The following is a 13,963-nucleotide window of genomic DNA, read 5'->3' on the forward strand; positions in this document are numbered from 1 at the left end:
CTTTCACGTTGTCATTATGGGGTATTGTTTGTAGAATTGAGGAAAATAATGAATTTAATCCATTTTGGAATAAGGCTGTAGCGTAACAAAATGTGGAAAAAGTGAAGCGCTGTGAATACTTTCCGGATGCACTGTACTGTATATCAAACCCGTACAACTGGCAGAATTTTTGAATGTCCTTTTGGTGAACTTACACCATCTGGTGGTCCTTTTTAGGCATTGCTGCTGATGAACTGTATAACTTGCTTTCACTAAAAATCATTAAAATGGTACATACCAGTGCAGTTTTGTACCTACACTGTTACATGAATAAATTACACTGTATTTTATTGCTATTATATTACATTTGTATTTCAATGAAAAAGGTTCCACTGACATTGTATGAACAATACTAACATGCCTCACAGTGTCCATATTTGGTGCATTATTAAGCCTTTTTTTTTCCCCTCCACAGAAACCAAAACTTTACTCCAATTTAGAAGAGAAAAAGACCAGGAATGCAAGTACAATATAATAAACTTTATTTGCATCTATGGTGACACATCAAAAGCATAGAGCACATTCCTTACATGTTTTTCTTTTTTAACAAACATTCTAGACAATCATATTTTACAATAAACAAGTTATACTTTAAATATAAAAAGATATGTGCACTTTCAAAAAGCAACTGACACAAGACAACACACAATCAAAAACATTTTAAAGAACAAATGCTTGGGACTAAACAAATGGATGAGCGTCATTATTAAGTCACGAAACAACAAATTGCTGCGAGTTAAAGCTGTTAATTTGAATCCTCTTCTTTTGGTCCATCAGTGTGCCCCAAATGTCATAATGAAATCCACATCTCAAATCTGTTAGTTCCGTATTTCTTATATTAGTCACATCAACAACAGCTATTGACATAAACTGCCCTCTGTAGTAATATATTGAATTCTGACAATGTGCAGTTCATTTTCTGCATGTTGTTTTTTAGTATAACAACAAGAAGACAAAGAACAGCTCAAGGAATAAATTATAGGCTAAAGGCATCTTGGTAAAAAGGCATTCTCTTTAAAGTACATTCTCAAGTATATTCTCTTTAAAGTAGTTTTAAATTTTCCAAGAAAAACATCAAGGCTGAAGTGGTTTGTAATACTTAAGTTTTTATATATACAGTATATATATATATATATATATATATATATATATATATATATATATATATATATAATTGTGGGAAAAAAGTAAGTGAAACAGGATACTCATTGTAAACACTTGAAAGAGACATAGAACAGAGACATATAAATAATCTAAAATCAACATGGCTTTTCATTTGTGACCCATCTAAATGTTCTTTTAAGTCAAGGTATATTGAGATATTTTGTGTTAACTTTACGATATTAAAACAATCCACTGCATTGGATACAGTATTATTATTATTGGCATTTTTCCAGCACAAAAAAAAAAAAAAAAAAACTGTGCCGACTCCACATGAGCCATTGCTCCCTCTCTTCCTCCCTCTCTCTAAATATATTCTTTCAGATTCATATATATGATTTCTCTTTTGTTTAGTAAGCAGCAGAACATTTGTGTGGACCTGCTGTGAAAAGAATCATATGGCAAAGTGTGTATCAGAAATGTAGAAGGCCATGAATCAGATTCAAAGAGCAAAGTTTACAATATTTCGGTACTAATTGCACTATTAAAGCTCATTTGCATTTGTATATGGATATTGGGTAACAGTTTATGAAGGCACTATGTATTCCCAAGTAAGCAGAAAGGGTATGGTGGAGGGTATGTCAGATAGTCTTTTTGCTTTTTCAGAGGCCAAGTGAATGTGTCCTGTATGTAGTTCTGGCAAAACCATCTCTTTAAAAAAATCCCTAAAAATACTGAAAAAAGGCACACTATGGTTCCAGTGATATTCCACTCAATGTTGACATTTGTTTCTTGTCCTCTTGATAATCTTTCAGCCATCAGGCAGGACCACCACATGCAATCAAAACACGTTAGGAGTGCCCTTGCATTAGGGCTGTGTTACTGATGCTGTGTCCAATTGACTTTTACACCATGGCGATGGTGTCGTCTGGGTATGTCAACATACTTTTCTTCAGACCTCCTTCGATGGCTGTGAAAAACTCCATATGTCTGATATCTTTTTGTATATGTTCTCTGGAAGTCAGAGGCTGGAAAGGAAATACAGGTTCATTACATTATAAATAACCCATATAAATAATCAGAATACAAACATTTTATGTCAAATTTCAAACAGTTAACCTCTTTATCAGTGGTATTCAAAATGTTTCTGGCCAAGAATCCCTTTGAAGATAGAGTGACATACCAGGGACACTATTACATTGTATACTATACTATACTATACTATACTATACTATACTATACTAATAATAACATTCATAGTACTATACTGTATTCATTTACATACCTGCAAAGCCATTGAAATAACCATTAATGATGTTCAGAGCCATACGCTTGAACATTGGGAGGGACAATGAAACATTAGCCTCTTCATTTTAGTTTTGGTTTAAGTTAACAAAACATTTTGTTATGCATGTTATGATTATCTAAAAAAAATAAATAAAATGAGATCAAACACTAATTGGCAGACCACCGCAGTACCACCAAAGACCCCCTAGGGGGACTCTTATGTTGAAGACCTGTGCTGTATGTTGCATGTATAATTATATTCCAGTTGCACAGGTATCAATTTATTATGAACTATTATGGAGCCACAAATAATATTCTTTAAAATATGTTGGTCAGAATGATCATTCAAACCTCTGTTAGGGTTGTTTCTTCATTAAACTTTTCGATAGCACTTTATTTTACAGCACTATTCTAATTTTACATACTAAATAATTACAACAACTACACTACTATTTACTAGGTACTAACCCTAAATCTAACCCCAGCCCTAACCATAACCCATATTAAGTACATGTAGTTACAGTTGTGCTCAAAAGTTTGCATACCCTGGCAGAAATTGTGAAATTTTGGCATTGAATTTGAAAATATGTCTGATCATGCAAAAATCATGTCTTTTATTTAAGGATAGTGATCATATGAAGCCATTTATTATCACATAGTTGTTTGGTTCCTTTTTAAATCATAATGATAACAGAAATCACCCAAATGGCCCTGACTAAGTTTACATACCCATGAATGTTTCGCCTTGTTTCAGACACACAAGGTGACACGCTCAGGTTTAAATGGCAATTAAAGGTTAATTTCCCACACCTGTGGCTTTTTAAATTGCAATTAGTGTCTGCGTATAAACAGTCAATGAGTTTGTTTGCTCTCACGTAGATGCACTGAGCAGGCTAGATACTGAGCCATGGGAAGCAGAAAAGAACTGTCAAAAGACCTGCGTAACAAGGTAATGGAACTGTATAAAGATGGAAAAGGATATAAAAAGATATCCAAAGCCTTGAAAATGCCAGTCAATCACTTATTAAGAAGTGGAAAATTCAGGGATCTCTTGATACCAAGCCAAGGTCAGAAAGATTTCAGCCACAACTGCCAGAAGAATTGTTCAGGATACAAATTAAAACCCACAGGTAACCTCAGGAGAAATACAGGCTGCTCTGGAAAAAGACGGTGTGGTTGTTTTAAGGAGCACAATATGACGATACTTGAACAAAAATGACCTGCATAGTCGAGTTGCCAGAAAGAAGCCTTTACAGCGCCAATGCCACAAAAAAGCCCGACAACACCTTGACACGCCTCATAGCTTCTGGCACACTGTTATTTGGAGTGACGAGACCAAAATAGAGCTATGTTTGGAGAGGGGTCAACAAGGCCTATAGTGAAAAGTATACCATCCCCACTGTGAAGCATGGTGGTGGCTTACTGATGTTTTGGGGGTGTGTGAGCTCTAAAGTCATGGGGAATCTTGTGAAAATTGATGGCAAGATGAATGTAGCATGTTATCAAAAAATACTGGCAGACAATTTGCATTCTTCTGCACGAAAGCTGCGCATGGGACGCTCTTGGACTTTCCAACATGACAATGACCCTAAGCACAAGGCCAAGTTGACTCTCCAGTGGTTACAGCAGAAAAAGGTGGAGGTTCTGGAGTGACCATCACAGTCTCCTGACCTTAATATCATCGAGCCACTCTGGGGAGATCTCAAACGTGCGGTTCATGTAAGACGACCAAAGACTTTGCAAGACCTGGAGGCATTTTGCCAAGACGAATGGGCAGCTATACCACCTGCAAGAATTTGGGGCCTCATAGACAACTATTACAAAAGACTGCACGCTGTCATTGATGCTAAAGGGGGCAATACACAGTATTAAGAACTAAGGGTATGCAGACTTTTGAACAGGGGTCATTTCATTTTTTTCATTGTTGCCACGTTTTGTTTTATGATTGTGCCATTCTGTTATAACCTACAGTTGAATATGAATCCCATAAGAAATAAAAGAAATGTGTTTTTTCTGCTCACTTATGTTTTCTTTAAAAATGGTACATATATTACCAATTCTCCAAGGGTATGCAAACTTTTGAGCACAACTGTACCTAATATTACTCAGTACTTTCTTGGGTAAGTACACTGTAAGTATACTGAAAGTACACATACTGTAAAATAAACTTTTCTTTTGTAGGATTGTGTAGTATTTTCATAAATACTTACGACTCATGCAGGAAATCCTGGGTAAATCCCATGAGCCATCTCCTCTGCAGCGAATGGTCGGAACATGTCTTTGGATGAAGCCGTCTACGCACTGGTACCTGATCAGGGAGTTGATCTCATAGCGTGGACGCAGCCCAAATGTGCGCGCATTATGGACAAGAGGAGGCTGACTGCAGGACACTGTTAAGAATGACAAGAGGAAGAACCATTAGTAACGGAGTACAGAATTTGAAACATAACCACATTTTAAATTTTACCAACAGTTAAAGCATTTCAGACAAATAAGAAACAACTACTTTGAATCAGTTTAATATATCAACTGCCATGGATATACAGTGGGGTTTAAACGTCAACACTGAAAATCTAGAATTCAAAATCTGATTCAAATCTGGAAATAAACAGAAAGTAAGTATTATTATAAAAAAAAAAAAAAAAAAAAAAAAAAAAAAAAATGATGACGTAACATACATTAAAAATATTTAAGATTCTGCACTATTTCTAGGTCATAAATCAAATAAGCATATTTGTAAAATTGACCTTGTTAACTTTTTTATAAGAAAGGCCAGATTTCCTTGTTTCCATTGAAGCACACAAGATGCTCTTTGGAACATTCTCAAATCATGCTGGGATAACATGGATCATCACGTTTTGCACAAACTTGTGGAGTTCATGCCAGCTTGAATGCACGCTGTCATAAAAGAAAAAGGAGGACATACCAAATACTAAGAAATTCTGAAATTTTTTTAAACCAACATTTCAGTCAAAATGTTATGCAGATAATATCATTTAATAAACAAAATTAAATAAATACATAAAAAAAAAAACTTCTTCCACAAGCTGGCTCAGACTTTTTAAACTCCACTGCATCTTGGGTGCAATCATCCAAAGTTTAAAGTCGGCATAAAACGGAAGTTGCGACCGACTTCCATATTGTGACATATTTCCAAGTGAAAAAGCTTATCGAACAAGACAAAAATGTGGGGCTGGGATTTGAGTTTATCCATTGGTTGTTGATTGGATTGTGAAAATATGGGTGTTGCATAATGGAACAGAGGCAGATCTGAATGTGAGTTTGCAGTGGAAACACACACCCCTACTACCGTGCTGCTCGAGTCAGAGCCGGTTATCGGTGAAATTGAGCAGCGATTTCAACACATTAAAGATGAAACTGACAACATAAATGTACAAGCACATTGCGGTCTTTGCTTACGATGAGGCTGAGCCGTTGAAAAACGAGTGAGTAAAAGATAACCATAATGTTTTGAATCACAGTACATTAGGCTAAATATAAAGGAAAAATAAAATACTTTCTTGTGCTGTGCATCCCAAGGTAACTGCATTAAAAAATATAAATAAACTCTAGAGCAGGGGTCAGCAACATTTTTGATATAGAGTGCCATTTTTTATTTTCCTGGTCAATGGCTGTGCCAAAAACACATGCAAATGTGTGCGATTTTCCCCTTGTGAAAATGTTTCTATATAGCATTTTTCTAATTTTTTCATTACAAATGATATTAAATGGTTTGAGTGAAAATTCTGTACAAAAATCGATGATTATGATATAATCATGATCCTGCATGTGAATTTTCACAGAGCATCTAAAGTGCTTTAATGAAAGAAAACCTGTCCTTTTGTGTTATGAGTTAACAAAGTTAATGTCACAAATTTGCTTATTTGATGACTGATCACAAAATTGTGTGGAATCTTAAATATTTCTTATATTATGTCACTGTAATCATTTAATTACTAGCACGAAAGCAACAGCAAGAGAGGAGCAGGCTATTTTATTTATATGACATTTTTTGCACCTGCATTCCAATCTACATCTTGATGTAATCCTTCCTCATGATCACACAGTGTTTTTTCATCAGATGAATGGGAAGCTAAACAGTTTTAAAGTGTGATGAGACTCACGCTGCACCTGCAAGCCATTCACGCATCACAAGCCGATCAACTATTTAGCCCTTTTCAGTTAATCGCACCTGCAAAATCCCAACACTTTATTTCCAGGTTTAATTTAGGTTGCCATAGGTTGCCGACCCATGCTCTAGAGGCATCCGAAGTGTTGTATTCATTAGTGATCACCTCAGCAATTCAGGCGTGAAATGTCTCGAACACAACCGCAAATTCGCCATTATTCATCCTCATTCGAAATGTAAATTCAAGCCAGTTGACCCATAACCAAGGAAGTTTGGTTAAGGAACAATAGTTTTGAAGGAAAACAGATGAAAATACACCTTGCCATCTTTACCAACATGCAACTGATGCTTCATTCAACTTTATGCAAGGTTGTGGTATTTATTTCTTTTTTATTTCTTTTTTGGATTTTCTCCCCTTTTTCTCCCCAATTTGGCATGCCCAATTCCCAATGCACTCTAGGTCCTCGTGGTGGCGTAGTGACTCGCCTCAATCCAGGTGGCGGAGGATGAATCTCAGTTGCTTCTGCATCTGAGACCGTCAATCTGCACATCTTATCACGTGGCTTGTTGAGCATGTTTCCGCAGAGATCTAGCGCATGTGGAGGCTTCACTCTATTCTCCACAGCATCCACGCACAACACACCACTCGCCCCACCGAGAGCAAGAACCACATTATATCAACCACAAGGAGGCTAACCACCGTGACTCTACCCACCCTAGCAACCAGGCCAATTGGTTGCTTAGGAAGCCTGACTGGAGTCACTCAGCACACCCTGGATTTGAACTTGCGACTCTAGGTGTGGTAGTCAGCGTCTTTACTTGCTGAGCTACCCAGGCCCCAGGTTGTGGTATTTATAAGAAAGGGGTAGGGTTTAAGTGGACTAAATGATTGGAGAAGTCCTGCATACATTACCAGAGAGAAGTCGTTTCACCGGAAGATCGAGTTATGACATTTTTATTAAAGATTACGAGGTCAAAAAAATATAAAAAAAATAAAACATATGCATGGATGAATCATTCACAATAAGATCAATAACATGCATTTAGAAAATAGATAGGGTGCATTTTCATTTCATACCGACTTTAAAGGATCTAATAAAAAACTTCCAGCTATAAAAATGAACTGTTTTGTCTAAATACCATTGGGGGATTTTAGACTGAAGATAAATGTCATACTAACTATGCACGACCCATTTTTCTATAAATGTTCCTCATCCAGGTGCTGAAAGCTCACCTGTGCCTTTCTTGCAGGTGAAGGTAAGGTAGTAGTTGCAGGGTACATCATTCCACTGACCGTCCTCATGCCAGATCATTACCACACAGTCCTCCCCAGAGGAGAAGAAACTGTCCGGCTGGCTCGGTCTCCAGTTCTCGTATTGCTGTAGGAGAAGATTATGAATATAGCTGAAAGTGTTAGTATGTAAAAATAAAACATACATATTGTGTTATAAGAGTATATTCTTGGATAGTTTGCTGTGGCATAAAATTAATTTGACACTTTAATCATGGCTGCACCATTTAAATGTATACTTGGTAACTCTGTGTTCATATAACTGACATATTATGTGTTCAATATATTGAACATTTGTAGTTCATTGTGTGAATTACTAAATCCATCATGTGTTCAGAACGATTTTGAATGAAGTCAATACAATAATAAAGTCACCATCCAGTAGGGGGTGCTATCTCCATACATCACCATGCAATAGTTTGGAGGAGCTTACTTGCAACTCAGTCTCACAGCATACTCCAAAACAAATATTTGATTTAGTGGTCATATTTGATTTATCGAGGTCATGCCACCAAATTTTCAGGTAAACGCATTCCAGCCCAAAAGTGTATGAAAACAGTTCACAAAAAAGTACCATGATGTGCCATTTATTCTCTTTACATGTACCATGGTAGTACTACAGTATTCTTTTAAGAAACTTGGAGTACCATGAAAATACAGTCTTGAATTGAAGTTGGTAGTTCAGTACCAAGGTATATCAGTTGATAAAATACCCTTGAATTAACATATGATAGGCTACAATAACTGTACCATGGTAATATCAGTTAACACAATAATTGACAGTATATTTTTTTGTACCACTTTTCGGCAATGTTTTTGTTTTCTAGTGTTAGATAAAATTGCATATAACTATCTGTGTTAACTTTTCAAATTTATAAATAATATGAAGTAGCTTAAGTGAAGCAAGCTATGTTTGCCATGGCATGTGTCCAGTAGTGTAACTAGCTATTTTCTCTAAAGTATGGCTTTCAGCTTTTCGGTTTTAGTTTTACTAATTCTGTAGATTAGTTGGTATTTACATTGTTGAGTAGCTTACGCAACACTAGATGATTTATGTCCTATTTTCTTTCATCTGTACACACTCACAATAATGTAAAATACACTGCCTGACCAAAAAAAAAAAAAGTTGCATACTCTAATATTTAGTTGGACCGCCTTTAGCTTTGATTACAGCACGCATTTGTCCTGGCATTGTTTCGACAACATTATGCAATGCCACAACATTTATTTCCATCCAGAGTTGCATTAATTTTTGGCCGAAATCTTGTATATACGACAGGAGAGTCGAACCAGTCCGTAAAGTCTCCTCCAGCACATCCCAAAGACTTTCAATGGGGTTAAGGTCAGAACTCTGTGGTGGCTAATTCATGTGTGAAAATGATTCCTCATGCACCCTGAACCACTCTTTCACAATTTGAGCCTGATGAATCTTGGTATTTTCATCCTGGAATATGCCCGTGCCGTCAGGGAAGAAAACATCCATTGAGGGGATAACCTGGTCATTCAGTACATTCAGGTAGTCAGCTGACTTCATTTATTGCCACATAATGTTGCTGAACCTAGACCTGAAGCAACCCCAGATCATAACACTGCCTTAAATCCAAACTACGACTTTTTTTTTTTTTTTTTTTTTTTTTTTTTGGCCAGGAATTGTATGACTGGTAAGTGTGCAATAAAATAACAACCTGTAATGTCTACCATGTTATAGATCTAAAACTCCAGAAGTTGGGTGTACATGAGATGATTCATTCACAAGGCCATCAGTAACATCAATATTTTTCATCAATGAGAGCATTACATGTGCATTTACTCCAGATGAACACAGTTAGATTGACTGGACATTGTTTTACCTGACATTGTAATTGTCATAACCCTTTTCACAATGGCGTAGATTTGGCATGAACATTGGGGAAACATGTATATATATATGTTTATATATTTACATGTATAAATATTGGGGGTGGAACTTGCTTGTTTTGATTATTGGTGGGGTGGTTACCTCCCCCCCCGTCCCCCCTGGAATCTACGCCCTTGCCTATCCACCTTATTTTTCAGCGTGACAAGGGCACTGCCATTATCCACTCTGAATGTAGACCTCTTCCGGTATAAGCCACTGCCAGCTATTTTAGCCACAACAAAATACTACATTATGTTGCTTTATATTGCATCTTGCAATATATTTTATCATATTATTATCATTAATTATTATTTTTTAAAACAAATTGGTTTGTAGCGCAAATAGTTTTACTGTTCATCACATTTTGCCATCGTTTCATCACACACTGCTGCACAGACAAAATGAATGTGAGATCAGGCGCTGATCGCCTTTTGAAATAAATGAATAAATAAAAAAGGCAACATTGGAGGATTTGCAGATAAATATGAATAGATGTTTACATGCAGACATTAAAAACCTGCATCGTCACGCTCTCTGTAAAGTAAGAATTTTATTATCGCCTCTTCAATAAAACACACAGCAACAACTGAATTATCTAGTTACTCTAGTTAAACTCTTGTTTATAAGCCCATATCACTAAATTCTGGTCTTATTATCCTTCTGGTTATTTACTGTCAAAGACAGCGGAACTTTGTCACACTTTCCAGAAATGCAGCCGCTTGCTTACTTCTGCATTGCAAAATTAGGTGGATATGCTTTAATTAAAAACTTTAATTGTTTTACAGTCAACATGCTGCCACAAGCCTATCTCCCCCACACCCCCTCCCCAACACTACATGGAACCCACCCAGTTCAAAACAGTCTAACCAGGGCTATTAACCAGTTAACCATTTCATGCCAGGGTAACACACCAATATTCCATAACCAGCCAAACCAACCAGACAAACTTTTTTCTCTACATCCTCTTTTTGCCTAACTATTCTATCCCAGAGCCCCACATGGCCCAGGTATGATGACATCTGCCATCTTTATCTGCACTCAGAGAGTAAACAGCAACAGAAAAAGACCAACCTATGAAGAAAGGAACTAATAAACCCAACAAAGATAAACACACTGCAGTGGGCTTGAGCTGATATTTCTAAATAGCCTTAAACTATTGAGGAACTTTTCCAGATCCTGTGTTGGACTACAGCTCAGACTCTTACTCTGTTGTGTATAACTCTGACAGTGTATTACTTTAAGGGTAATAATATTACTTCAAACTTAATTTTAATGTCTAACTGTGATGTTTTTATCCAGGATATCTAATTTTGAAATTAGAACTATGAACACCTGTACACCACTAGCATTTCCAGGGAGTAGGCAAGGGAGAAGGTGTTTCCTCAAAAATTTGGGTGAAAAAAATAAACAGCTGTACATAAATAAAACAAATAAATATTGCGAGTTGTGAGCTCAGACAATGTGTGCAGCAGTCATATTTCTAAAGTCACTCTGACAAACAGCGACACCCAGTGGATAAAGTTTCAGTTGGAGTCAGCGTCTCTCAAGCCTCCCTTCAGCTCATTGCAATAACACTGAGCGCCTAAAGAGTTGCATGAATGTGAGGGAGGTAACCACCGAATATAGACATTGGCTCAGATTAGATTAGCGCTGATTCATCTAATATGCTGTCAGTCAATCAATGCGATAAACCCCACCTTTCATGCTTGTCTCCGCAGATTGCTATGAACTGGGACAAACTGAAGTAAGCGGTGAAACTATTTGCACAGAAAACAACCACTAATCGACATGGACAACAGCACTTTTGGTCACATCCAAATGAAAATGAACTTGAAATGACTTGAAACATGAAATGGTGTGCTTGTGAGCCCCTTGAGCGCTTGCTCTTAAATGTGGCAGTTCGTGCCTTCATGAAACCTGCGCTGTTTACCAAGGAGTAGGTGACAAAAAAAAAGAATAGACGAACAGGGATATGTACATAAAAACAGGAAATGTTCATGAAATATGCTTGTTGCTGTATTCCTGTAGGTATTTTTTAAGCAATGTAAAAATAATAATTATAATACAATGCATACACTTGATCAAGTCTTTGATTTGACTTGATTTAATAAACAGTGTTAATGTGAACTTACAAAAATATAAGTATTTCATATTATTTATTGTGTAAGTTAAAAGGTATTTCATAAGCCTTCAAGCACATAAATCAGATATATGGCAACTAACATATAATAGTTCATTTTGTTTGGGCATATATGTACTTAGCCTTTTCAAATTAGATGATAATAAACTCTGACTTAAGGAAAATATGTGTTACATGTAGGACAACAGGCAATTTTAGTATTTCGTTATTTTGTTCATATGTTTTTATTTATATGCATTTTTGAGCAAGTATGTGACTTTTTTACATTATATATTTTTATGTAGGCCTACTTTTTTTATACCATATGTTGTGAAATCTCATATGTCAGATTTGTATGGGTTTAACCTGAAAGCTATGTAAATGTCAACTAGAATTTAAATAGGAATTTACATTGAAAAAAAAAAAACTTGAGATGGCACTCTGCCTCCTCATTTCAAAAGTCCACCACACACCACTGTTGTACACCTACTTATGGCACTTTTCCACTGCACGTTACAGTTCGACTTGACTCAACTCTGCTTGCTTTACTTTTCTGAGCTTGCTTTTCCACTGCAGTTTAGTGCAGCCTCAACGTGGGTGGGATTATAGGCTGATCGTCATAGTTGCATCACCCCATCCAGCTCTCGTTTTGATCCTCTCCTTGGCTACTAATGAGAGGAACGTCTGCACCTCGTTTATTGACCACGGCGTGGTTTTGCGCACAGCCATTTCTTTTACAATTCGAAAGTCGCGTTAACAAATGATACTGCCATCGCTGTTGCTAACTTTAAAACTAGTAGGTTGATGTCCCATGTCGCAAATCCAGTGATGCTGGTAGTGACGATTCTTTCTGACCAATCAGTGATCTGCAGGGTTTTGACGTCACATTTAGTATCGGCTCGGCTCGCTTGGAACCTCGACCGTGGTGGTACTAAAAAAGTACCAGGTACTATCCACAGTGGAAACCCCCAAAAAGCAAGCAGAGTCCAGTCGAGTCAAGCCATACCATGCAGTGGAAAAGCCCCATTATTCATGTGATCAGCCATATCTAATCAGCCAATTGTGTGGCGGCAGTGCAATGCATAAAATTATGCCGATACGGGCCAGGAGCTTCAGTTAATATTCACATCAACCATCAGAATGGGGAAAAATGTGATCTCAGAATGCACAACATGACAAACCTTGAGGCGTATGGGCTACAATAGCAGAAGACCACGTTGGGCACTTTATTAGGACCATAGTATTCCTAATAAAGTGCTTGGTGAGTGTAAATGCCAAATTTAGAGGATATGTCAGCTGAGCAGTGTGGCATGAAACACCATTTTTGAGTGGGGTCTATGTGGTTGCAATCTCTCATGCAACCCCGTGGAAGTTATTCTGTGCTCAAAGCACGCTTTGCCCAACAACATGTCCTGTTATTATAATCTAGCAAAAGGAATGTGCATTTTCTGCTTAACAACTGAAGTATTGCAATTTTTGTCCCTCTGGACAACTCCCATTGCACATACTTAAGTATATGAACACAAGCATAAACTCCCCCAAATACAGGAACGCGTCTGTATACAGAAGACAATAGTGGTTGCAAACTCCAGTGGGTATGAGTGTTTATAGCCATTTGGTCACAGACACACGCTCATATTAGACCTGGATTATCTCTAGTGCACCTCGCCCCAAGTGCTGCTCATCCTTTCTCTTCCATTGCCTGTCCACACCTGTCAGCTTCCTCTCCCCTTCTTCACTCATTTTATACTTCAGCCCTGAGAGTACTTCCACATATGAAAACTCTTATCTTCTGCCTTCAAGGACTTTTCTAGTGCTTCCCCCCAAAGTGTTGTTTTTATCTTTGAAGTTAAAGCCCAGTCAGAACCAAATGACTTCAAGGTGTAATTTGCCTTTTTCTTGTTCAATGGAGGAACACATGAGAACAACCAGGGAGCATGTGTGTCCTATTGTCTGTCAGTCAGCACATAAAAAAATAGATTTCAGTCAGACTAAAACAATAATTTGTCTTTCCAGCTGAAATTATTTGAGTCCAATTTTTACTAAGTCAAACTAACAGACCTAGATAATGCAATTGTAGCTTGGCTTTGTCCAGCATGT

At 37.1% G+C, this 13,963-nt stretch overlaps 1 protein-coding gene across 2 annotated transcripts in view; it reads right to left on the bottom strand.

Moving 5' to 3' along the window:
* Positions 1–504: 504 nt before the first annotated feature.
* LOC127440187 (versican core protein-like) overlaps positions 505–13,963 on the bottom strand; it is a 51,912-nt gene continuing 38,453 nt past the window's right edge. For both annotated transcript variants that reach the window (XM_051696647.1, XM_051696646.1), the window contains 3 exons: positions 7,791–7,935; positions 4,638–4,817; positions 505–2,168 (listed from right to left, as the gene is read on the bottom strand). In XM_051696647.1, coding sequence (XP_051552607.1) covers positions 2,020–2,168; positions 4,638–4,817; positions 7,791–7,935 — 474 coding nt within the window. In that variant the 3' untranslated portion in view covers positions 505–2,019. The remainder of the gene's footprint in view (positions 2,169–4,637; positions 4,818–7,790; positions 7,936–13,963) is intronic.

Source organism: Myxocyprinus asiaticus, chromosome 4 (genome assembly GCF_019703515.2).
Source record: "Myxocyprinus asiaticus isolate MX2 ecotype Aquarium Trade chromosome 4, UBuf_Myxa_2, whole genome shotgun sequence".
NCBI lineage: Eukaryota > Metazoa > Chordata > Actinopteri > Cypriniformes > Catostomidae > Myxocyprinus > Myxocyprinus asiaticus.